The sequence below is a fragment of the Callionymus lyra genome, chromosome 15 (genome assembly GCF_982586985.1).
Source record: "Callionymus lyra chromosome 15, fCalLyr1.hap1.1, whole genome shotgun sequence".
Taxonomy (NCBI): domain Eukaryota; kingdom Metazoa; phylum Chordata; class Actinopteri; order Syngnathiformes; family Callionymidae; genus Callionymus; species Callionymus lyra.
The window spans coordinates 20,851,865-20,878,912 of record NC_141832.1 but is presented as its reverse complement, the minus strand read 5'-3'; the positions used below and the strand labels follow the sequence as shown (position 1 = coordinate 20,878,912).

The window sequence follows — 27,048 nt, the reverse complement described above, 5'->3', positions numbered from 1 at the left end:
AAATGAAAAGGCTCTATGACAGTCTTACGGCCTTTTCGAGGGTCAACAGAGCATCTATGAACAGCAGGATTAAGAGCTGCCAAGGAAAGAAATCCGACTTAAACAAAGACAAGCCAGAACAAGTGCCAACAACTGGCCAAGTAGCTATCTCTCAGAGTGTGTCATCTGCGGGTACATTAAGCATAACAACAAGCACAGTGTGAGGTGGCAACCACAGGAATTACACCTGGGCCCATGAAGAATTATTCAGAAAGCTCTCTTCTGAATCATCTCAGCAAGTGTTCGGAAAGTGAGTGGCCTAGCGGAGTGGCCTGTCATTATAATGCTGTTGGAGCTTTGTTGTTCTTCACAGGTTACCCACTCAGTTGGTCAGATCGGCAAAGTTGTAAGTCACAAAGCAGGGTCAACTGGCCCCACAGAAAATCGGCGCTGTAGGTCACCTTGTGCTGTGGGATGGGAAATTGGGTACTGGCAACCACCCTCAGAAGATTGAGGAGATCACACCCACATAACATGAACAAACTTCAAGTGTTCTTCAAGTTTTATGAGAACTGCTGCTGTTAAGTATAAGGAACATAATTGTGTAGTCCCCATTAATCCTCTACATAGCCAAACCCCAATTGCAGTCCAACCCTAGCAATCCAGTTCTGCTGCTACCACATCCAACTTCCTAAAGCGGCATTATACACGTAGATACTGATGACCACAGTGAGAAGCCTCACTGAAAGATGAAGTAACCCTGGGTAGAAGATCTAGTCACATTACCAAGAAACAGGTGATCAAAGATAAAATCATGGCTAAGATGAGCGCCTGTCAACACTGACACTAAAAAGCAAGGATAAGTGAAAAAGAAGAGATCCTTTCTGCCAAAGTGGTAGAAATGATCTCCACTGAAAAACATCACTGGGACCAGCGAGTTGATGTAAAGTACAGCATCAGTGATGCTTGCGATGCTTGGACACCAGATGGGAGATGTTAAGTGCAGACCATGGATGAACTGGCCGTCTTTTCTCTACTGAACCAGTCAAATGTATTCTCGGTGGCAGGAAAAAAGCAAAAGTGCTCACCCGCAAAGGTTGGAGACTGAACCTTAAGAGCATCACTTAAGAGCGGGCTTTACCAATCTCCCTGAACGAGGTCTGATCATCACAGTGGCAGACATCCAAGGAAAAGTCTCAGGTAAGATACACTAGACAGCACCAGTAATGGGACCCACCAATGATGACTAAACAAGGGCTACACAGTCCGGATCCAGAAAGATCTCCAGAAGGAAACATTTCCAACCAACTATCACCTGCCTCTCCCCAAGATGGAAGCATAGTTCCAGAAAATGAGGGCCAGAAATTAGTAAGGGTTAATGTAATGTTTCAGTGATCGTTGTCGATCCAAAGGCATGCCAAGGTCAATTACTACTATGATATGTTTGACCAATAATTAGATTTTAAAACATTGTTTAAGTTGTAGGTAAAAGCCAGGTTGTGTCCAAGTTATTTATCACATGAAAAAAGGAACATTGTATTTTGTATCGTATATTTTGAATGTGTTATTTAATACTGTTTGCTACACAATTTCCTTAGCCACTTTTGTTAGATCTGTTCAACGAACAACAGTGAGAGAGAAACTCATCGCTAATTGCAAGACAAACAGCGATGAGTGCGACGGGTGTGCAAGTGCTCAGGATATGCAGTTAAACTTCTGCTGACATGAAGTGAGTTGACGTCTACTGCCGATACTGAGTTGCAAAAACAAGGATGTAAAAGTGCTAACACAAACACACATCTGCTTGATAAGCAGTAAAACCACAAATACCATCCATGGAGTCAGAAAAAAGTAATTACAGTAAGTACTTTGCTCACAATGTCAATACTGACATGGAAAGGGGATCTATGTCAGGAAGACATACGTAAAGAGAAGAAAAGTGATGACATCGGGGAGTGGAACGGAAGGATTGCTCGTCTAATCTGAGAGCTGTACGAGGAGTATGAGGCAGAAATTAAAAGCTCTCAACCTGAGAGAAGAGATCAAACCTGTTAATGAGATTAATCCAGCTGGTCCAGACTAAGAAACTGCACCAATAACCCTCATCCCTCACTGACCTATTTGGCTGCAAGAGAGCTACTTACATTCGGTATCATTCGGCAAGTCTTCTCGGTATTAGCATGTTCATGTACAAGAACACAAGGTTCAGTTTTTCTTTTCTTGGAGAAATAATAGATTACTGGCACTTTGACATCTGCACTGTACGTGACAGTTGGCCTTCACCGTTGAGTACCTTGACTTCGATTTCCAAATATATTTTTTAAATACCAATTTTATAGGATCAGTTTTAGCATAAATTAGTGCGAAAAACTGCAAATAAGATTGTAGTTTGGTAAAAAAAAAAAAAAAAGAAGCTTGTTTTATGTTATTAATGTATCTAAGAATGTGTATCTGAAAAATATTTCAGTCCCATTTTATATAATTCATCTACTTACTCTAGCAGGAACCAATTCAATTGCCATGTTTGCAGAGTGGCTAAATTAAACTATGACGACGGTAAAAAAGAGTCAAAGAATTAAGTCACCAAAAGGAACTAGTTTGGCCATCACGCATTCACAATACAGATACACATAGATCTAAACATGACTAGTTGCCTCAACCCAGACAAACCTATATATGTATATCCGTACACATCTGGCACTAACCACAAAATGTCTGTTAACCATGTAGTTTTCCTTCATGAGGCCATGATGTAAACGTTCGAGCCAATCCCCTGGAGCATCATCAAGTCTTAACCACTGGGAACCGAAACTTGCCGCAGAAAGACAAAGCATGTTTTGATACAATTAATGCTTTTAGGACGGTGACACAAAATGATTGAACAATACCTTAACACAATATCTCACCTGTAGTTAGAAAGATTAGTTTGAGTTGGGGTTTTTCGCATTGGAACCAAAAATGCTGCAGTCTCAGTGGATGCTGTGTATTTCTTTTCAAACTACCCAGAGGACATTAAATATTAATACAACCGCTACTTAGTGTTTGAGCTTTTTTCACCCTTGGGCAAGTTTAGGGTTTACAAACTTTTTACCATATATGTATGTAAAGGTTTCCTCTGGATTATTTATAAGCGACAAATAAATGAATACATGTGCTTGGAAACGGACTTCTCTAGATGCCAAAACATGTGAAGAAGCAAATCCAGTTCTGATTATCTAGATGACGATAGCTCAGGCTATACTTTCAAGCCATAAGCTTCAGAAACCCTATGTTAACCCTTGCATTATCTCTGGGTCATGGTGACCCGGTGGCCCGAAAACAAATGCGTTTGACCCAGAGGCAACATAAGGGATACCTCAAACACATTTGTTTCTCGGGCCAACGTGTCACATTGACCCAGAGATAACACAAGAGTTAAGAAAGCTTTTAAACCTTAAACCAGTATTTATTGTCCCGGCCTGAACCTAAAATACAAGAACAAGCATTACATCTTTTAGGTCTTTATTTGTCGTTTGTAGGCATTGCCTAATCATTTCGACAGGGTTGTTTGTCTTATTCCCTCAGGCTGAAGCTAAATGGAGAGAAGCTTAATGTAAAAGTGAGTGAAGATGTACAGGTTTTATGTCCACCATTACAACAAAAGGAGGAGACTCAAGCTCTTCGGCATGATGGAGAAGCTTTTGTAGCATCCGTGAGCAAGGATAAAGACCTGCCTGCAGGGACCAGCATGTGACGGCCTACTGGTCCTAACAGTGTCCCTTTCACTTCTAGCTTGAAATGTTCAACTTCCTCCCTAAAATTCTATTTCCTTTTGAAATCTGTAAGCGCACGCACAATATTTAATGGAGAATACACAAAAGAAGGATATTGTGCTTTTTTTAAAAGAAGCAAAAGGCAAAAAATATTATTTTTTTTAGAGGTCTCTTACTTTACATGACCAGTGAAACACAAAAGAAATTCACTTTTGGACAAATGGAAAATGTAAGAACTGCCAAAATACGTTTGTGTTGTGCTTTCTTTGAGAGCTGAATACATACTGAGGTGAACAGTCTCTCAGGATAGAGAGTTTCTAAAATGAATGGCATCAGCATTTTTGCTTTTCTTTTTTTACCTTCGCTGTTTTCTAACAACCTCCTTGGACTGTTTTGTCGTTGTAAGCACAAGACTTTCTCTTTTATAAATCTTCATTCCAATGCCCTAATAATACTATTGTTAAACCCCATTAATCAAAATCAACCCAGTGACCAACAGCCTCTACCCCGAGGCATTCAACCCCCTTTAATGAACACCACTTCCCTCTTCCTCCTCTTCCCACTTAACGCTTCCATCATGCTCCTCTCCCCCACACCTGCCATAGCTGTGAAATGGACAATGCAATGCTGCAGCACAACATCTTGGCTCATGTCCCACCTAGTCTACCACATACTTAGTCTTTGACCTTCTAGTGTTTATAAAACATACATAAGAATTCACTGGTATGGTGATGGAAGCGTTAAGTGGGAAGAGGAGGAAGAGGGAAGTGGTGTTCATTGAAGGGGGTTGAATGCCTCGGGGTAGAGGCTGTTGGTCACTGGGTTGATTTTGATTAATGGGGTTTAACAATAATATTATTAGGGCATTGGAATAAAGATTAATAAAAGAGAAAGTCTTGTGCGTGAGTCTTGGTATCTTTTGATATCTTTTTATTGTCAATTAAATTAAATTACGGAATACTTGAACAACTACACTTAGATGAACATAAAATAATTAGAGCAGCACTAGGTTATTATTTTGTACAGCGTAATACAATTCCAAACTATAATTGCTAAACCTGTGTAAGAAAAAGATAATTGACCCATCAAAGCTGAATTCTGAACATTGGCAAAATAATTGTTCTGCCTCATAAAAGAATAGAATATAAAATATATTCATTGATAGGAAAAAAAAAGTTCTTCTGAACACATTAAGACACACATTGATCATAAAACACTACATAACACACAATTGTATTTGTCGATGAAGCCAGATGAAGGTAATCAGTGTTCGCATATCAAGTCCTGGATAACCCAAAACTTTCTTCTACTGAACTCAGACAAAACTGAGGCTCTACTAATTGGTCGGCAACATCTTAGAAAATCCCTAACTAATGATCTAGCCTTTCATAATGGAGTCACTTCTCCTGCTGCACCACATAAAAGGACCTGGATGTTAGCTTTGGACAGGAATTGAACTCACACATGAAACAAATCTCACATACTGCTAAATAATAAAGGATTCTCCTTACCTACTAAGCTGTGCATGGTCTAGCACCATCCAAGGATGCTACAGTCTAGTTCTGGACCCTTATGGTATTACCATACCTCTTTATATGAGCCAGTACCTTCAAGTTCCTCTGATGTGGAACCAATTACCAGCCCCATTTCAGAAACCCACTCCATTTTTATGATAATTCTCAAAACTCCCCTCTTGAATAAAGCTTATAGTTAGGACTTATGCCTCTCCTTCTTCACCCCCCTGCCCCTCTTCTCCCTCCATACTGAGTCTGATTCTGCTCCAGATCTCTGCCTGATGGTTTTTAACTCACCACTCTTGCCACTATTGTCTTACATATTGGAATTTAAATTGTAAAGTGAATTGAGATGACTCTGGTATGAATTGGCACTTTAAATAAAATTGAAATGATTTGTTTAACCCAGACTATGTATTTAGAGACAGCCTGACCACTGTGCACTTATAGCAAATTTCAAATATTCTCTATGGGCACAAATCCATTTTGGTAGCTTCCAACTACCTCAATCTCACACCAAATCAGGTTGCAGTACGGTACAGTGTTGGATTTTCCTCTTTGAAATGTAGCGGCAGATGACAAAGAAAGCGTCACTCTTGTCCAATCAAAGCTGGATCTACACACACATCGGCCCCCGGACTCTGTCCTTTTGATAAAGTTGTAAGTGTACATATATCATCGATATATATATCATCTCAAGGTCAAAGAGAAAAGAGTAATGGGATTAAGTGATTTTATGACATCATCACTCTCCAGACAGAAAACCTTTTTGGGCACCATAATGGAAAATGCGGCACTGCAGCGAACCGCAACCAGATTCAGGGCGAGTCTGACAAAAAAAAGGATTTAGAATTGTAACATCAGGAGTCCAAGTACAAAATGAAAAAATACCATTACATGAACAAGAATTGTTCAAAAATTGATCAATGTCACAATTTCCAAATATACCAAGAACAGAGAAACACCAGACAAAAACAGACACCGGCTGCTTTGGAAAGTAAAAGCACATCCACAATAAAACAATAATAATTAAAATAACAAGCACACAATACAGAAAGACAAAAGTAGTCAAGAGTACTTCACCAGACACCCAGAAGACAAGCAAACTAAAGATCAAGACACCAAAGAGCAAATGACCATACCTTCATGTTTACGCTATGGTGATGACTGTCCTCTGTTCCAGATGCCTTACATAGACACGCTCAGGAAGTAGGATAAAAAAAGGATGTAATATGACAAACTAGAAGCTGACATCACATGACAACACAACAAGAATTGTCTTCCGTACCTTTCAGATGAAATCCGAACGCCTCATATCTCAAGGTTTGTACATTATAGAAGAGTTTCTGATCTATCGAACAGCACAGTGGCGTAGTTCGGACAAGCTTGCGACAACCTTGGATTGTGGGGTGGCCTTGAATTTGTAGGAGACAGAGGGACAGATGGAAAACAAGAGAAGTTGACGTGAGATGATCGGATGTCGAGAAGAATTAATAAGAATTACTGTAGCATGTTTTGTTTTTAACATTAGAGACACTAAAACAAAAAAAGGAAATCTATTAGACTCTCATGTGTGTTAAGTCTAGAAAAAAATAGATAAGAAAGAGGAAAAACACAACTCATTCACTCTTTCAGATGCAGATGATCCTGGGTCAGTTTAAGAGAAAATGTCTTTACTTCGAGGAGCAAACAGATCCCAAAACCTATTCTTATTGCACCTACTACTAGTGCTTATGTTTACAAATGTTCATCATGTTATCACTATTAATGCAGCTCTTTTTTAAAGATTGCATCACTTAATATAAACATATTTTCTGCTAGGATTTGATTTCATGACTTGCACAGTAGAACTCAAGTATTTTAAGAAAGAATTATCTTTACGTGATGCAAAAACAAGCAAATGCATGATATCCGATAACAATATCAATTCAAGCTTTGTGATGACTTTTGTTTATTTAAACAATACATTTGACTATAGCCATACAGAGAAGTTTCCATCTGACTCAAACGAGTCCCAAACTTTAAAAAGCTCATACATGCATACTAGCTTTTTAAGTTGATAATCACACTTCTTTAAAACAATACAATATTCTTATCTAAAAAATAAAAAAAAATCCTTTTCAAAAATTATTTCAAAATAATAACAATAACAGATACTTTAGTCAATAGTTTGTTTGTCTTTAAATCTCATCTTACATTTTTACAGTATATCTGTGATGAACATGCAATCATACACTTCAAAAGTCACAATTAATGTTTTGCATTGGTCATAAAAATAAGGTTGTACAATTTTCAACAACCTGCTTTTTTTGCTGTGTAACTATTAACCTTTATTCTTATGGTTGGTGTCGTTTATGATGTATGTTAGTCATGTTCTGTTGTTAATGGTTTGATGCTTCAGCTAATTGTAGCTCTCCTTAGGAGCCATCTGTGAATGCATATTGAACAGTCAAGTCAGCCCTTCCTGCAGCACTTAACCAATTAAAAAATGTGTCTGGCACCCACTGTCGAAACTGTTAAATTGCAAACTGTCGTGAAAACCCAACTTCCGCATGTGCACAAAACCAGGACGACAGGGCATGTCAAAAGGTCTTAAAAAGACAAAACAAAGAAACAGTAGGCCTGAGAAACCTTTATTTTATATGGTAAATGTTCATGTGGATCCTTAAAGTGGTGATTATCACAGTGTTTAAGTCAAGTTAAAGGAAAGTTGGTTCCGTTAAATTGAGACACATCTAACTTTTTAAGTTGAACAAATTCATTTACTATACAATAAATTGTTCTTAAATATGTGGAGCTTTGTCGAATTTACATTAAATCACCTATTTAGGCCCGCATTCACACTGGTGGGAGTAGGCTGCGGCGTAGCACAACAGCTCACCATCAGGGTTCAAGTTTCTTGCATAGAACAACACAATCATGACTGGAGCTCGGATTGAATTTATAACTTCTTAGCCACTTTACCATATGAGCTACATCATCAACAACAAAGCACTTTGTCCCAAATTTCACTTTAGACATTTTTCTAGATTAAGATGAAAACATTTAAAAGTATAATTCAAATTAAAAGAGAGTATGTTTCAAATTCTGGATTGATATGTATTTTTTTAGTTGTATCGTATATCAGCCGTTCTTCCTCCTTCTTTCTTCTTCACCCACATTGAGGTAGTGCATGATAAGGGTCTAATGAATAGTTTGGGGTCTTGATAAATTTGAGGCCCAAGTCACTGAAATATCACCGGAGTCATCTCAAAGGTAATTGCGCGTGTGATCATCTCATTGTGACCGACCTTGTCTGGGACAAAAGTACATCAAGGATCACTTGAAGGTTGAAATATTCATTACCGACATGTCATCAAATACAATACAGTCCGCTTACACTCTCGCCTTCTCCCTTCAACAATATGCGACACACAAAGAATGAAAGCTCTGTCGCAGTGTTATCCTGAAAAGCACGGGGGGGAGGGGCACTCTGGTGAATATATTGCTTATACCGCAACAAAACCACTGGAGAAGGAAAGGGGGGGTGTGGGGGGTTGTTGGGACAAATAGGAGACGCTTATGAGAGGTGGTCTGCAGGGGTCACAATTTGTTATTTTTATTACTACTTAAATGATGAGGTGTATGCATTCATCAGTGGATCCTGGATCATTTCAAAGAACATGTTTAATTGATTGCTTTAAATCACTTTCCCACTCACGGTGGCAATGTTGAAAGAGGTCCATCGAAAACAAAAACAAAAAGTCTGCTCTTAAATTTACACATTGTAAACGAAAAACATCCCTCAATCCAATTGAAAGGTCCGCCTAAGAAGCATCTTGTGATGTGTCAATCAATTTGACACTCCCCCTTCGCTTCAACCGTGAAATGTAAACAGACGACCTTTTTTGAAAGGCTACGGCAAGTGGGGAAGTGAAAATGGAGAAGGCTATGACTAGAGCATCCTGGACACATTTGCGGTCAACCAAAGAACACGAAACTGTTAGAAAGTGATTCCATGGTGGCTTTTTTTCACTTGATAGGTGATGTAACAGCTTGGTCATACAAACAAGAACACATCAATTTTATTGTTCTTAGGTCTACAACAACGGTACTGCTTATATCACTGTTTGTAAAAAATATTTCATACCAATTGTGTTGTTCTTTTGTTAGATATGAAAGTGAGGGTGTAGGGTAGTCACAGTCCTCAACCGTGACGTCTTTCAATGGATACTGCAGAGGAGGATCGGTCCGATAGTCAAACCTCAGACTTAAGAGGAGCAGTGTGATTTACGTCTTTTTTTTTGTGGAGCAGTGAACCAGCCCCTCCCCCTCAGCGGGATCCTCGGTTCTCTAGAGTATGTTCAACTAGTTTCAATTTGACCGCCTTCCTCTGGGTATCGTTAAGGAAGATACAGAGGTATGGAGAACCAAAGCTTTTAGCGCGGTGTCTGGGAAGTAAGTGGTTGGTAAGATTATTTGAATCGAGGGTTGGACTCTACCAGAGCTGACCCTTCATCAATGGTCCTCTTCACTCTATAGATGGACTTCATTTCCACTGTAGATAGTCACTTCGGTTCAGAGGCCACAGGATTTCGTCCCTGCTTTCTGTAGATGATGTGGTGTTTCTGGTTCTCTCCCGCTCGGATCTTAAGTTCTCGCTGTGAAGATTTGCAGCTTAATGTGAAGCAGCCATGACAGTAATCAGCTGCGAGACCATCATAGTTGCCCATGTGGATGAAATCTTGTGCACAGCTGAGGAAAATATGGAGGGATAATTCGACCGGGGATCATCCTTAATTATAAAGAAGCAGAAACTTAGCTTAACTTAACTTGGATATTAAACCAAAGAGCAAAGCTGGAATTAGTTTCCTCTCCTCAGGGTGGCTTGATTCTGCCTAAGGGATAAGCCAAGGAGCTAAGTCATTCCAAAGAGACTAAAGTAGAACTTTGGCCCCAGTGCACTGTAAAGGACGGTTGAGGTGGCTTAAGTCGATCTCCAGAATCAACCCTTGAGGGTTAAGTGCCGAACAGTGTGCAATACTGGGGGCCAATTAGAAAGTGTATCACTGCTGGTCAACAAAGGGTTTCTAACCAAGCACTGGCATGTTTTCCAATACTTATTTCACTTGTTTAAATTGATCATTCTATTATTATTGTGCCTGAGGGATAATTAAGTGTGGTATTTTCCATCCCTTGACTCAAAAGGTGTGCTTAATATTTAGCTTTTTTCAGATAATAATAAAGTTTCATTTGATTTGGTTTGCTTAACTGAAAACTGTCAGTCTATAGATAATTATGAATTTTGAAATAAAGAAACACCATCTAGCCACATTAACTATAAGTGTCCACTAGACCACAATAAGATTGAAGTCTTTTGAAGGTATCATTTTTATTCGGTCCCATACAACCTTGAGAATAGCTCAGTCAGTTGTATTTGATGCACTGTATCGTCCTCCAGGTCCATATTCTGAATTCTTATCTGAGTTCCCTGAGTTCTTGTCCTTGTGCTTAAATCAAATAAAGTGATAGTTATTGGTGACTTAAACCTCCACATGGTTAAATAGCTTGGTCCTGCGTTTAATTCCATACTATAAAAATTGGCTTTTATTAATTTGTAAATGAATTGGCTTGTATTAATGTGTTTGATTAAAGGCTTAAAATGTACTATTTAATTGTCCCTCCTATTAAATAGTTTTTGTCTGACCATCACACACTTTTGCTTCTATTTTAGCGGATCTGGCACTACAGAGAAGAAGCAGTCTTATTAGATGTCTGATAGGTCCATGGCCTAATTCATCATAATAAGACTGTAAAAAGTTCTCCTATATGGTATACTCAGGAAACAAGCAAGTTAAAGCAGAATTTACATCACATAGAGAAGAAATCAACTAAAGAGGATCATTTCTCTTAGGCTTGGCAAGATAGTTTAAAAATATACAGGGAAGCACTCCAGACAGCCAGAGCCAGCTATTTCTCATCACAGATAGAAGGAAATAAGACAAATTCCAGGTTCTTATTCTCCATAAAAGTCCTTTCCTCCACATCTCAGCAGCATTGATTTAATTAGAATTATTTCATGACAGAAATGTGTGTGATGACACCCAACTGTTTTTATCGATGAAGATGAAAGCAATCAGCTAACAATATCACAATTCTCTATTACAGATATCAGGTCCTGGATGACCCAAAACCTTCTTTTACTGAAGTTCTACTAGATGGTCCACACATAATCTAGGTGTGTGCTATGATCAGGCCTTTCATTTAATTTACAAATCTAACAATTCATCCATACTTTTGTAACCTCCAGGCTGGACTACTGTAAATCTGTAAGTCTCTCATAACTTTTCAGTTCGTTCAGAACTCTGCAGCACTTGGTGTTACTAAGGTGTGATCATAATGCTGTGCTGTCATTGTCGAATAGACTTTATAGTAGAATTTATTGTACACCTTACTCACATTTCATGCATCACATATCTCACTCAAACTTATCAATCTTCTTGGACGATACCATTCTTAAATTGTTTTTTTTGCTCTTCTATTATGAAGTGTTATTTAAACTGTAAAGTGTCTTGAGATAACTGTGTTTTAAAGTATAAATAAAAATGATTTTAAGAGAAATTAAATCAAAGGTTTAAACAGATTGTAAACTGGCCCTTCAACGCCATAGACTTTTGCCGAGTGGTCGACAGTTCCAAAGAAACAAGCTTCATAATGTAGACTTGCCGTCATGAACGACCTTCGCAGTTAAGTTGACAGAAAACTATTGTGTACCACACATTTAAAAATCCAAGTAAAAGTGAGAAAAGGTTTTAACGGGTTTGTTTTAATCTAAAACGAGATCATAAACAAGACCGTTCAGACTATTAAAATCAAGAGAACAGCATGAAAACATAACAACAATCTGATCCATCACTGTAACAGATGTCTATCACTACCATTAAATACAGCAAACACATAAATGATGAATTAAAAGCCTGGCAACTAGAGCTGGCAATGAATCCATTTTAATGATCCATTTTAATATTTAACCACAGATGAGGTCTGTCACGGTATTGTATTTTCACATTAAAAAAACACAATATCAAAAGAATTGCAAACAATAATAGCAACAAATCTTCTTTTACTTTACTTTTACGATACTGAACATCTCCTATACAAATATAATGCAACAGAATAATACGACAATTATTGAAATGTTTAATAATATTGCATATTGTCAGGCACAAACCAGTGTCTACATTAAATTGCTCCCTGAGGACAAATCCTATGAGCATCAAACCGAAAAAGAAATAAATATATACTATATGCTATACACAGTTAATTGTATACAACTAAATATACAATTATTACAATTATATTAGATAAGGTAGGAGAATAAGGAAGGAAAGAAGATAATAATATAAAATATAGGGTTAAAATAAATATTAAGTATGTTATAAAAAAAATGTACAGTTGCCCATTCAAAACTGCGTCACTCAGAAGAACAGAATCTTCAATACATTTGTCAATAAAATTCAAAGTTGACTAAAACATTAACGTAAATATTTTCTGGTGACAAAGTACACAGTTTTCTGAAAACTCTCCAGGTGTGACAGGAATCAAGAGTTTTGTTGTAACTTTCCTGCTTCCCTGTTTTTGGAACCCAAAGAAGAGCTCCAAAATGTTGCATGGCAATCACCCTGGCTTACTGCTGTTGTTTTGTTTCTGGTGCAGTGTTTGTGTGTGAGACGGGGGGGAGTAATAGTACACAGTCTTCAGTAGTAGAAATGAGACATGAGTCAGATGTAAAAACACACCACTTGGGCATTTTTACACAAACAAACAACACATTTTAAATCGATTTAAGTGTGACAGCTTACAGGAGTTCTTCTCACACTAAGCTCTCTCTCTCTCTTCCCCTATCTCTGTCTTTTCCAGGAAAGATGTCTCTCTGCTTTCCTGTTTCATGTACCATCACCTGTATATTTCGAACTCACCCTCTTCCCGGACACTTGTGCTCCACATTTTTTCTCAGCATCATTTGGTGATGCTGGATTATGAATCCTCTCATGTCCTTGTCTGGACTCATCCAGCTCTACACTACACTATTCTCTATTATCTGTAAACCCTCTTTTTCCTCTCTCCTCTATCCCTTTTCTTCCCATCCCCCTGTCTTTCATGCCCTCCTGGCTCCTGTCACGCCGAGTCTGGTTTGGCTTGAGGTTTCTGCCACTTTAAAGAAAGCCCTGTCAAATGTACTCATTGTGATACCTGGGAGGTGTTTTTTACTGTTATGATGTGGCACTTTAAACCAAATTGAATTGATTTGTTTAGTTAGTTATTTTCAATTTAAACTCCTGACTGATCCCCAGAGTTCAACGGTGACATGACAAAACATTCCCTCACCTGGCTTCAAACCTTAGGGTTACAATACGTTCTGTCCATTTGTTTTAGTGTTTTGGCATCATTCAAAAGAGTGAATAAATAAATGGACTTCTTGCTGTTCTATCGTTCTATCGTTCTAAATAGTGAGCCATGAGGCTTGCGTCATTTCCTCCAGTTCTTTTTGGCAGAATATAGCACTGGGGACCCCCTGCTGTGGAGACACCTGGGCCACTCTCAGCCTCTCAAAGGCCAAATAAGTTCACACAATTATTGTCGTAGGAGTTTCATTTTAGAGTCCTGTGAACTCGGGTACTTCGATGTTCTGACGTAAAGCCATGTCTTTTTATTCACCATTTGTTTGCTGTGGAAAACAATCCCATGGAGCCTCAAGAATGAGCTCTTAATGTTGGGCTGACACACTGCATGAAAATCCTTTTTTTTTAACTAGAAGAAAGCATTTTAAAAGAAGTCTGCACTCTCTTAGTGCTTTTCATTCACTTATTTATTAGTTAATTAACTAAATAATAGTCCATGTGCTGACATTAAAAACAAAGGTGGCTCGTCAGCAAGGTTTTTGCCAAACACCTTTTATCGAGATGAGAAGAAATCGATGGAGATATAAAAAAAAAATGAGGAGGGTAAAAACAAAACAAAAACAGCACGGAAAAAGTGCCAAATGTTTTCTGCGGCAGTGTGCCCGAGGGGGCCCAGCAGCAGCAGCGCCGATGCTGCAGCTTCAGCGGGACCTCATAAGAGCAGCTGCAGGTGTGGAGCCAGTCTGCTCCAGTGAAGATGCAGCCTAAATATATTATTGTTCACATATTCTTTCGGTCATTTCTTGTTCTGTTGTCACTTTCAGGTTGCGTTGTTGTATTCAATAAAACAAAAGAACTCATTTTGAGGTAAAATATTAGTATACAAATTCTATGCTGCACATGTGAAATTTCCCCCGATGTGGGATCAATAAAGCCTAATCTAATCTAATATGTTTTATTTCCACAGAAATTTTGGAATGAAATAGTTTTTTTTCAAAGCCAGGTTTGTAACCCTAAACATAGCAAAACAACACAAAAGTTGTCGTATCTATTACGGAAAATTGTGTTTTGATTCCAGCCCCAAACTTTTTTTTTTCTGTTTATTAAGTTGATTTTCATTCACTGGTTTTTCTATGAATAATTTTGTCCAGCACTATTGAACCACCATATTAGTTCCTAAAATCCTTCATTGTGGGGGGGGGGGAAACCCTTTTCCCCCCTCCTTTTCTCTTTTATTCACATGATAATGTCTTGTTTATATAATATTTCTCCATAACTATCTCATCAATGTATGGAAAACAATGTATGATTATGTTATGTTGAGATGTGCTGTACTCTCTATTAAAAATTCAAATGTTTGTCTTTTTTTTTCAAGCCACACAAATGGTTTTCCTTTTCTTTAGTCAACTGTCTTAAGTTCTGATTGCATACAGTTTCATTAAATTGCATGTAATCTTCTTAAAAAACCTGACTAATTCCAGACTATTTCACTTCTTTCCTGGTCCAGATTTCTGCCATACAGTACGCAGCCTGTGGACATCATCTCCCCAGTGACTCCAGTTAGCACACCCATAAATTATTTCACCAGGTTGGGACATTCCAGTCAGCTGTGTGCTTGTTGGCTACTTTGCCACCTGTGCCCTTTAACAAATGATGAATAAATACGTAGATTTGGAATATTGTTGCGCTTAGTGGTTTTATCACCCTTGATGTGGAAAAGAATCTTAAATTAGAGAGAAAATATAATTCGGTAAATAGTAACTAAGTGAGTAATTATTATTTGTATTATTACAAGTTAAAATACATACTTTAAAAAGTTAAGACAACATAGAGGTAAACACTGCAGACCTAAGAAAGTTAAGAAAAAAACTGCAGAAATAAAAATGTCTTAAGATGTTTCTTGAAGGAGTCAGTAGATCATCAAATGCAAAGAGAGAGGAAGATCGTTCCAAAGCTTAGGAGCAACAGCCTGGAAGGATTTCTCTCATCTGGTCCTGAACCGTGTTCAGACACCATCAGTAGATTCTGATCCACAGACCTCAGAGCCCGAGCTGGGATGTAAGACTGGATCAGATCACTGATGTTAGGAGGAGTCTGACCATGAATAGATCTGAAAGTAAGAACCAGAATTTTTAAACTGATCCTGAAAGAAACTGGCAGCCAGTGAAGAGTTTTAAGGATCGGAGAAATGTGAGTTCTTCTACTAGAGCGGGTCAGAATTTTTGCTGCTGATTTTTGTATTTCTTGTTTAGACACGAAAATAAACTGTTACAATATTCTAAACAAGAAGACACAAATGCATGGATTATAAGCTCCAAATGATTATTATTATATCACTATATAAATCAGTGCTTATTGTACTTATTGTACAAGTGAATCACAAATCTTTGCGTATCACAAAACAAAAATAGTAATGTTACCTTGAAACACCATTTCCTTTATAATCTTTGAAAATATTATTTAAAAAAACGATCATGTTTTTAAAGAATCACATTAGTTAAACTTAATTTGACTTTCAAACTAAAGGTCATCAAAATATGGAGACACAGGTGTCAATTCATGTATATATATATAGTTTATTTTATTTTTATGTATCATTCAAATTTTCGGTCCAATTCTATAAATAAAACGACTTATAGGAACAACAACAAGTCAGTACAATGCCAACACGTTTACCAGGACAGATGTGGGTGTCCCAGGGTAACAAGCTCAGCTAAAAATAAATAAGTAAAATAAGGAGAAAGGAAGGGGAAAGGGGGGAGGTTGATATGTCCTGCCCCCACTTGATGACTGATGCTGTTCTGAACCCAGTGCACCCCTCAACCCTCGCTCTCTCAGTCGCCCTCCATCTCTGCAGTACACTACAGTGGAGTCAGCTAATAGAGGGACTGCAGTGTTACGCTATAGCACACAGAGTGGGAGTTGGTGGGGTGTGTGTGTCTTATCTGAGTGCTGTCGGTGCACCCCAACCCCTCCCCGGTGCACTTCTTAATCATCACTCTGGCACCTGAAACTATTGACAGCAACATTTACAAAGTCACCCTGGATGTCCCCTACATCAGAATAACCCAACAGTGTGTATCCAGTCAAGGTTTTTGTGTAGCTATGCAGGTCTTCTTGTAGAAAATGTCCGGTGTTGTCCAGAGTCATTCTCAGAAGCTTTTGCTGAGCATTGCAATTCCCTCACTCAATGTTGAAATATTGTTTCATTCTTGTTCACCTTCATCGGGCCATAGTAACAAAAAATTCAGTTTAAATGCAGCTAAACTGGAGAATACTATATTCTATCTTATCTCTCATCAGTATGTGTCTGTTTGTACTAAACTCTCTTTGATTGAAATATTTAAATTAGGAAATGTGCTTAAGCCCCGCTCACTGAAAATACTTAAACTATAATCTTGCTTACTAGTGAAGCATGAAGGTTTGTCATCATGCGTCATTAATCTGCGAGGTCTCCACTTTCAAGGAACTCATTGTATAAACAAAGCAGTGACTACAGCTGGGTGAAGGAGGAGTGAAGCCATTTTTAAGTCACAACTCTGCTCTTGTAACCTCTCGTTTGCTGGGATTTCAGACGGGGGAGAACCTTATAAAGTAATAAATTAAAAACATGGTCATGATCATATTCAGAATCACAATCAGATGATGATGAGGGACTTGCTGCATCTTGGAGAGGAAGATTCAACATTTGAAAAATGAGTCAGGAGAGTTCGTTTTTTTCATTAGTTGACCTTTAAATGAGTAACAGATCAGAACTCCTCATATACACAATGACATGACATAATGAAGGAAAAATATAAGGCTGCAACAACAAATTGATAAAATCCCAAAATTATAAGGTTTAGCAATTATAATAATCTAGGTGTTGAGTCTCATGATTTTACCGATAGTCTGCCTCTTTCATAAGCATCTTGAGAATTAGAAAGTTAAGATTTTTTAAGTATTCTACAACAATTTGCTCTTAAGTTGCCATAAAGTACTGAATTTCTTGTTTGGCCTCCTCCCCACTTTCACTCCTTTCTTCAGCTTGATGACGCAAGAGAGGGGACACCAATAACCATAAAAAAAAAGCCTTGTTTGTGCATTTTAATCATGTTGTGAAGAAGGCAGGTTTGTCATTGGCTTATAAGTAGACACTGCACAGTTGTGTTTGTGTTGCTTCTGCAGCATATATTTCACAGACTCATTGATGCCAGTTTATTTAAGAATCTAAAACTAAGGATGTGATGTGTGACTGGGATGTGTTTATGCAGTAGTGAATGCTCATCCCTCTTTCTCACTGCGTGTAAAATCAAGTGTATTTCTGTGTTCCAATACAATGGAACATTTAGTTACATATACGTGTACACACACTTTCGCACACACACACACACACACACACACACACACACACACACACACACACACACACACACACACACAGTGAGACAGGAGCATCACCGGATCTGGTAAATAGAGATATCGTAAAACAAATATCTTGACCGATGCTTGACTCTACTTACATTCCGCACTTAATATTACAGACACATAATTTATTCATTTCTATTTTATTTTATTTTTGTTTCATCTGCAAAACAACGTGTTGTAGGTACATGTATGTGTATTAAGCGAGGATATTTGACTGCCTAGTATGAAGTAATTTCACATTGGATCTAGGATTTAGTTGTTCTCATCTTGACTGCACTACTTATGTATGTAGAGAAATATGAAGACAGAGTTGGATTTGACTTAAATTGAAAAATAAAATGAATAAAACGGACAAAAACTATAACAGGTCAAGTCGTGAAAGTGATAAATCTAGAGAAGGGCTTTTTGACCCGCATCCAGATCCCCTTTCCTACAGCCTGAAATCACCTGGTCACCTACTTTTCCCACTATTTCAGTGCCTTGTGAAAGTTGCTGACTGGCGAAAGCTTACGCTAAGTGCATCAGGAGGCCTGAATCCCTTTATAGAGTTTGTCTTTTACTTATTTACACCAATTTACAGGCTTATTTTGAGCATACTTTAAACAGTCAAATATTGCTTAGGGTAAAAGCTGGTTATTTTTTCAAATTAAAACATCTTTCAGAGAGTAACAATCAATATATAAATGATTTATTCTTTCTGTTTTGCTCGTTAAAATATGCTTCACAGATAACTGTAGTAGAGAATATTTCTCACATTTAAACAGTTTCTTTATTTATATGTTAATTGTTCTATCAGCTCAGGGATCTTTACAGAGCAACGCTGTTCATGCATTTGGTGCAGATGCTGTGCTATGGTAGATTGATTGAATTAATAATCGACACAAGATATTTATTATTAATGCAATCTGTAGTTGCAGCCCGAGACACATTCCACTCATTCCATACCGCATGTAGGTAGCCATTCATGCAGAAAAGGTGTTTGTTTTTGCATGCACCTGCCCAGGAAAAGCCGTTCTAGCACCGCCCCTGCCTGTTACTTAATTCTAACTGACATACAAACAGAGGAAATTGTTTTAGATGTGAAAAATTACAAAAAGATATAAAGAAGAAAAATGTAATTGTTATCAGAATGGTAATGGTCGTCCTCGTGACATTAATTCAAATGTTGCCTGAAAACCGAATAAGTACATTCAGTGGTAAAAGCAAGAAATGCGGACGCACAGTAGTATCTACCTGTATTAACGCATGCAGCAAAATAGGCTGCAGTTCTTACCCGATATACTATATACTATATATATAATGGAAAGCAATGTTCTGGAGAAACAAGAAGCTGAGAAAAAACTGAGAAGTCGGAACTGGAAAGTAAAGTTGCTGCAGCAAAACTAGCTGTTTTAAAAGCTGCTTAATAATGTTAAAGTGCATCTCAAGCATCATCAGATGAAATGAATTCATATCTGCAAAAGAAAAACACAAAAACAGCTTCCAAAGACTCAACCCTGCAGCACAGAGATGAGAATGTCGGACATAGGGTGCAATGCCACAAACGGATTTCCCAGTCCATCATAATGACTAATGCACACAACACACACATGCACACACACAGTAGAAAAATCCAAGGGGGCATCCTTGCTTTTGTGCAATTGCTAGAGTGTTCTCCTGTACAATTGAACATACTAAATAATTCACACTATTATGCGAATAAATATTATATATGGTTTTTATATTTGTCAACATGGAAGCAAAGCAAAACCCTCAGATTTGTCAGATCAAATGAGTCAAACATCTAATCTGAATTACAAGGTTCGTTTGAATCTGAGACATTTTTCTTTTAGCAATGTAGCAAGCTGGGCTAAGATCAGTTTAAAAAAAACGGCAATGAAGACCTTATGATGATGAAGATGCAACAGTAGCTCAACAGAGGTCAAAGCAATACAAGAGGCTACTTGATTGATGATATGGTCAATTAATGCTAGATTCCACATAATTTAAACATTATTTTTTCACATGTGTTAATTAATTAATTAATGTGAATGAATAATGTACAAGTTTCCATTTTCCAAGCTATAAATTCATTAAATCAAATCAAAAGATTTTTCTAGAAGACAACACATGTAAGTATAGATTAAACCAACAAGCAGCAACCAACAGAAACAATGAGGTCAATACGTATTGTTTGCATACCTCTGAAATCCTGAGGGACTTCTTTTTCAAACGGGGCAATCTGAGATTTTGCATTGAAGGTGGGTTTGTTAATGTGCCAACAATGACTTGACATGAGGAAATGCTATGCCAGTATAATAACTAATGCTATTAACAAGCGAAGGAGGAGCTCAGGATGCTTGACACCAAGTGTCCAGTTTGTGTCTAAATCATCCGCCGCCTTGAACCATGTGTCTCTCTCACGCCAAGGTGCATCTATCTCAGATGTAAACAAGGGCTGATGCCGACAAAAATGGAAACTGTTGCCCACAGCGCATTGATCACAAGCTCTCAGGCCCTATCGCCTGATGTTTTCCATGAGAAAGTTATATATTCTAATAGGATGAGGACTGAGATATCTGGGTCATCTTGACGAATGAGTTGATCAGCATACAAGGGTCACACATTTTTCTTTAATATGGACCTTGAAAACATGAATTGTTGGCTGTACCGTGGTAGCATTAATTCCAAATAAAGAGCAGGGGGTTTTGAAAAATCCCACATTGGAGTGATTGGATTTATTTCTATTTTTATGATGGAAGATTTACAGTTACTTTTTAATGTCAATGGCGACAGCTGGTGCTGTAAATTTTACTATGTCATAAACTGGCTTTAATTTGGGATTCGTAACCTTTGTCTTATCTCAGGGTCAAGGTGACCCGTAGGCCCAAAAACAAACGTGTTTGTGCAATCCCTTGTGTTGTCTGGGTCAAGGTGAACGACCTGCAGCATATGTATTACTGGAAACCACCTTCAACCAAAAGGAAACACAAGGGATACCACAACGCTTTTGTTTTTCGGGCGTGCAGGTCACCAGAGATAACATAAGGTCTAAAAAAGAATGTCTGTCTTTTTAAATCTGAAAAGAAAATGCTTTTAATTGCTTGATCTAAACCTCATACGCCAGGAATGCAGTTGTCTTTGTTATAGTCAAATGTGAGTCTAGCCAACATTAATCTAAAAAAGCCTCTCCCAAAGTGTCACGAAGCAAAGCAATTTTATTTATGACTGAAAGATCGCGAGACGTAAGGAATGAAAGCATGGAGCGCGCTGAAACGCTCTTAGTAGTTGCACCATAACCTCTTTCATGCAGTCCAAGAAACATTGCCTTATTAGTTGCTTATGTAGAAGTACCTGAGAAGTTATCCCATTTCCTTAACCAAATTTTGTTTCCAGTTCCCTAATCAATTATGTTAAAAACAAAATTAAAGATAACTGAAATATCAAATCAGTTGTTTCTAAAAAAAAGTTTCTTTAAAAGATAAAGTTTCGGAAGCACACCAAGTGTTGTAAGGAGCTGTGTGTATACCTAACTTGTCACCATGGGGTTGGAAAATTAAAAAAATCATCTGGTATGCCTTCATTAGGATTGGGAACCAGTCCTCTGGACCAAGGGTCACCAACCTAGCTTCGAGTTTCACCAAGGAGACTGTGCTACCATCAGTTTGTTCCCCGCTTCTGAAATGACTTCATATAAATTATAATGGGCGATAAATGATATTCCTGTGATACACAAGCGACATTATTGATAAGCAATAAGGAAACACCAAATCAAACATAATAAAATGTGTGAAAAATATATTTTTTTATCAGGCCAATGGGCTACTCCTTTAGTGCCTGAGGGGACAACTTTGAAGACCCCTGCTCTGGACCATAATGGCTTCGGTACCAACTTAAAGGATAAAACCTGAAAAAATACTTTACATTTTTGGTATTCAAAAGCAGTTATTGCATTAGTTTTGAGATGTAAATTTTCCTTTCTTTAAGCACATTTTCCACCAAGTAAAAGCACCAAATGTTTGAACAATTCCAGTTAGGGGCCAGTATGTGTACATAACCCGACCCTTTATCTGCCAACCATCCACCTTCTTACCAATGCAGACCAACAATCTGAACCAGAATACGAAGTTCACCACTTTTCAGAGTTCGATTCCTGAACGAATTAAAGCAAAATTAAAAGGGTACCTGCCGTTCACCAGTTACTCTATATAGTCCTGTCATCCCTGCATGGAATTGTCATCATCCAGTGCGGCCCAGTAAATAATGGAAGAGATTTGAAGAAACAAGGAGGGAGCTACATGGTTGATCCTGTAAGTAGTAGCTGTTTGTTTGCATTGGGGAAGCCTTGCAACCACCCGGGGCCGCATCATTTCATGTCAAGTGGGGGGGCAGCTTGAGCACTTAAATGAAATCATCTGCACTGTGAAGTGGTTTTCTATTATCTATCATATCAATTGTTATATTGCTGCTTGGGCAGGTGCCAAACCCAGGCACAAGTGTGACACAAACGACTGTATTAATATATATTCTAATGGAAAATGTGAGCTTAAGTCACTAACACATCCACATCTTCAAAAATATCCTATGTATATATATCCTTCAGGTTTTTTGTTTTTCTGAATTGTGTGAGAAGTTTAATAAAAATTATACTATGAATTCTAATGTTACTATGTTTCTTCACACTTTTTTCATTTAGAAGAGTAATATGGCCAAAAATAATGAACTGTATCAAAGATTTTATGCAACATTTTGAGGGCAATAAAAGTGAACTGCAATCCGGTGAGTTATAGCTTCTAATATACAGGATAGAATTTGAATCCCTTCAAAAAAAAAACTTCCATACTGTCAATGGGTTAGGTAGGTGTCATCTGAGGGTTGGCGGTGTCTGCTGCAGAGATTTTGTTTGATGTATGACTGACATCCCATTATACTTGTTAGCGATGAAAAAAGGGGAAAGTGATGTGAAAAAGCATGTCCCCTTTGGTCATTGGGGAAAAAAATAGATGTTAGTGTTGTTATTCGAGCCTTTTAAGGGTTGCCTTCGGGAAAAATATAAAGTTTACTATTGCAAACCTCAGCAAATCCTTGCAAAATAAAGTTAATCAATAATTTAATTAAATGGATTCCAATTCCTATAGATTTGTGCGAGATCAATTATTTATAAAAAAATATGTTAAAGTACGTTTATCAAATTGACTTAACCACATTATTAAAAGCCTTAAGAGATTTCTCATCTTAAGATTGGAACTGAGGAGGAAAATCACCTTTGACCTTGTGTATTATATCCAAATTGGGAGCCCATTGGACTAAGATAATGTAGGACTGAAGATTACCTTACCTAGAATTCAGATGCAGCCATTGAGACGTGTACATGGAAGCACTGCGTTATATACCAGTAAATAAGTGTGAACTAAATCTTTTCTTTAAGTTTCAGTTTTCTATCTTGACAATTGCTCTCCCCCATTCTTATAAAAAATCCCTCAGACTGAACATGAATTGGTCCGACACTTTGGCGCATTCCTGCGCTTCTTCAACTCAACGCATCACCAGAAAAAAAAAAGAAGATGATGTGTTATTTTGGGGGGTCAGTATTCAGGGAGTATGTTCACACAATATCAACACAAGTTGGGTCATACTAATGACCATCTCACCCGGGCATATTTCGACGAGTAGGGGTCCTCGAAGAGCGCCCACATCCAGGGCTGCCACACTTGCCACTTGGTGGCCCGGCGCCCGTCCTCCTGCATGCAGAGCCGCTTCAGGTCCCCGTCCGCCCCGCCGGTCAGCGCCGGGTCATCCTCCGGGGCGTCCGGCTCCGGCGTCTCGAAGCTGTCCAGCGCCTCCTCCGCGTCCCGATGCTGCCGGTAGTTCATCCAGCAGCAAGCCTCCACGTCGGTCTCGTCGATGCCCCAGAAGGCGAGCTCCTCCTCGAACAGCGGTCCGCACACATCGTTGGGACAGTGCAGCTTCCCGGTGCGGTAGTAGTTGAGGATGAACGCGAAGGTGGCCGGGTGGCGGTCGAAGAAGAACTCGTCGGACTTGGGATCGTAGTCGAAGTTGCTGAAGGCGTCGGGCTCCGTCAGCCAGGAGAGGCGCGTGCCCGGCAGCGTCTTGAGGGTGCTCCGGTACGTCTCGTGGCGGACCCCCCCGCAGTTGATGACGATCTTCTCGCTATCTGACGCCGAACAAGTCATGGCTGCGCTGGAGCATACTGCGGTGAGTGCGCCCGACTGATGCTCCTCACTGCTCCCCTCTGAGTCCCGGAGAGAAGTGAGGAGGAGAGAGGATGGAGGGATGGAGGGAGGAGGGGGGATGGAGGAGGAGGAGGAGGGTCACCTGTTTCTGCGCAAGTCGAGGGAGAGAAAATAAAGGGAGAGAAAGGAGTTGATTTTATGAATCGATACAGCTCTCGCTGAATGGTTGACCGCCTGGATTCTCATTATTGGGATTTTTTTTTTTAGGTGAACGTGCTCGAAGATAAATGTCAAACACTGCGCATCCATCCGAGCGACCCCCCCATAAAGGGGGGGGGGGGTCTCATTTGAATACGGTTTCCCCGAGACACCGGTTTTTCGCATCGAGTATCATCCAAACCAAGTGGTTGTTGTCGATGCGGTGAGTCATATAAATAAAAAAAATAATTAAAAAAAAAGTCATTTATTACGGTAATGCTCGCATTCAAATATTGATTTAAATCATGTGTAAAAGGTTAAACACGTTATTTATTGTTTTTTAACTTACTCACAAATTTCTAATTTTTCCCTTCATCCGTTTTTTTATTTAAGCTGCGATCCAGAGTGTAAAAAAAAAGTGCACCGTCCTGCATGTCAATGTGTTCACTCAAGCCCACTTGCCCCACAACACCTCCCGCCCACCCCACTACCCGCATGGCTCCACCCCCCCCTCCGTGCTGCAGCAGCATCACTCGCCTCCACCCAGCAATCTTGAAATCTACTAAAACACTTGGCTCAATTAGAGTAGCGCAGGGAAGGGATATGATGGAGTGTTTGGAAGCCCGCGTCTATTTTCTCATTTTTCCTCCCTTTTTTTTTCCAAGACAAGGGAGGAGAAGAAAGAGGGGGGGTTGAGGCTCAGAAGCAGAAGCAAGTATTTGCTGAGCTCCACACAAAATGGGGCAATAGACTGCAGACCATCACGTCATTAGTGTTTTCCCATTTTTTTCTCTTTTCCCTGGTTCTTTACTCTACCCCCTCTCTCTCTCTCTCTCTCTCTCTCTCCCTCTCTCATGCAGCCTCCTTCCTTCCTCCTTATCCTCCCCCCCTCAGAGCACCCCCCCTTTTTAGCGCAGAGCTAATGTGCTGTGTCGGTGTGTTGAGATTAGTCTGCAGTGCCTTGCTGGACTATATTAGCTATGTTCTCTCTCTCTCTCTCTCTCTCTCTCTCCCCCCTTCTCTCTCTCCTACACACACACAAATACAGGTATCTGTTGGACAAATAGTAAGATGGGTACCAGAAATGTAAACAAATGATTTACTTGTTTGGCTCATAGGGTTTCAAACTCCGTGCTCGTGGGACGATTTTCAGTCCGGTGAGATGGTCTTCTGTGGCCCCCCATCTCCATTTTTATGAGTGCAGGCCTAGAAAGGGACTCCATTTTTGTACAATGTCAGATGGTTGATAATCACATCGAATGTTGTGGTTTAATTGATAGTAAAATCTAGGGCAAGAATCTGGAGATGCGAAATATATCAGGGGCGACGCTACGATAAATTGCTTAATAGTGATACAGTAGGAACAACGATATATGGTATTTGTAGTATTGTCCGAGTACTTGACTCCGGTGATTCACATGACCCTTGTCAAAGTCGTAACATCTTTGCGCTTGATGGAGTCTACTGACTCCTTTAAGAAACATCTTAAGTTTTTATTTGTTCAGGCTTTTCCTTTATTTTCTGGAACTCCTGTTGTGTTCTCAGTTTTATCTTGATCTTTAAAGTATATACTTTATTGAATATTGTTTTGATTGTTTAAGCGCTTTGTGACCCTGGTCTGGAAAAGCGCTATACAAATAAAAATTACTTACTTACTTACTTAAACAATTTCATCAATAAAGTTTTACCTTACCTTACTTGTTTTTGAAACCAAAACATGTCCAAACATCAGCTTTTTAAAAAGCTTTCTGGAGTTGGCTGTATCCTCTTGTCCTCAGTTGCGATGGGCTCTCGCGGGATTTCAATGTTCACTTAGCTACGAAGGAGGTTATGACTGCTACCATCTAGCGGCCAGAAGTTTAATTGTTATGGAGAAATTAACAAATTCCTGTTCATTTTAAAACATGTAACTATTTTATTTTCAGGCACGTTATTGAACGTATAAATTGTAACAAACCCATGGTAACACATAAAATGTGATTTGCAAAATCATGAAAAAAACAAAAACAAACATGTATATACAGTATATATATATATATATATATATATATATATATATATATATATATATATATATATATATATATATATATATATATATATACATTATATACAGGTATATATATTAATAATCAACAGAAGGCTGTCGAAAATCGATTCAGTACCGTGGAAAAGAATATTGTGATATATAGCCATATCAATATTTTCATATCAACACCAACAGTAAAAACTAAGCAGCATCTATGTTTGATTTTTGAAATTTTGGTGAAAGTAGGCAATCCTTGATGTTTGTTTTATAAGTGACTTAAAACACAAATACCATACAGTGGCGGTAGCAGCGGGAGACAGTTTGTTATGAAAGTCTATATCATAAGTTATGGATTGTCTCAGATGTTGTGGACTAGTAGAACCCTTACTTTTATTGTACTTATATTGTAGATTTAAGTGCTGTTTAATTTCATTTGGCGCCAGTGATAACTACAACTCTGTGTCATCAGCATAACAGTGGAAATTTGACGAGATCACATTGTTGAAGTCTGAAGATTGTGAATGGGATCGTTCCAAGAACAGAACCTTGTGGGACACCATAGCATAACATTTATGTGCAACGACAAGTGGTTATTGACATGACCACTGTTAGTTA

At 38.6% G+C, this 27,048-nt stretch overlaps 1 protein-coding gene across 4 annotated transcripts in view; it reads right to left on the bottom strand.

The window, feature by feature from the left end:
- The window catches only part of LOC148065305 (voltage-gated potassium channel KCNC1-like), a 53,734-nt gene extending 29,489 nt beyond the window's left edge, over positions 1 to 24,245 (bottom strand). For all 4 annotated transcript variants that reach the window (XM_087809098.1, XM_087809097.1, XM_087809096.1 and 1 more), the window contains exon 1: positions 23,664 to 24,245. In XM_087809098.1, the coding sequence (XP_087665224.1) occupies positions 23,664 to 24,206 (543 nt within the window). In that variant the 5' untranslated portion in view covers positions 24,207 to 24,245. The remainder of the gene's footprint in view (positions 1 to 23,663) is intronic.
- Between the last annotated feature and the right edge of the window lie 2,803 nt (positions 24,246 to 27,048).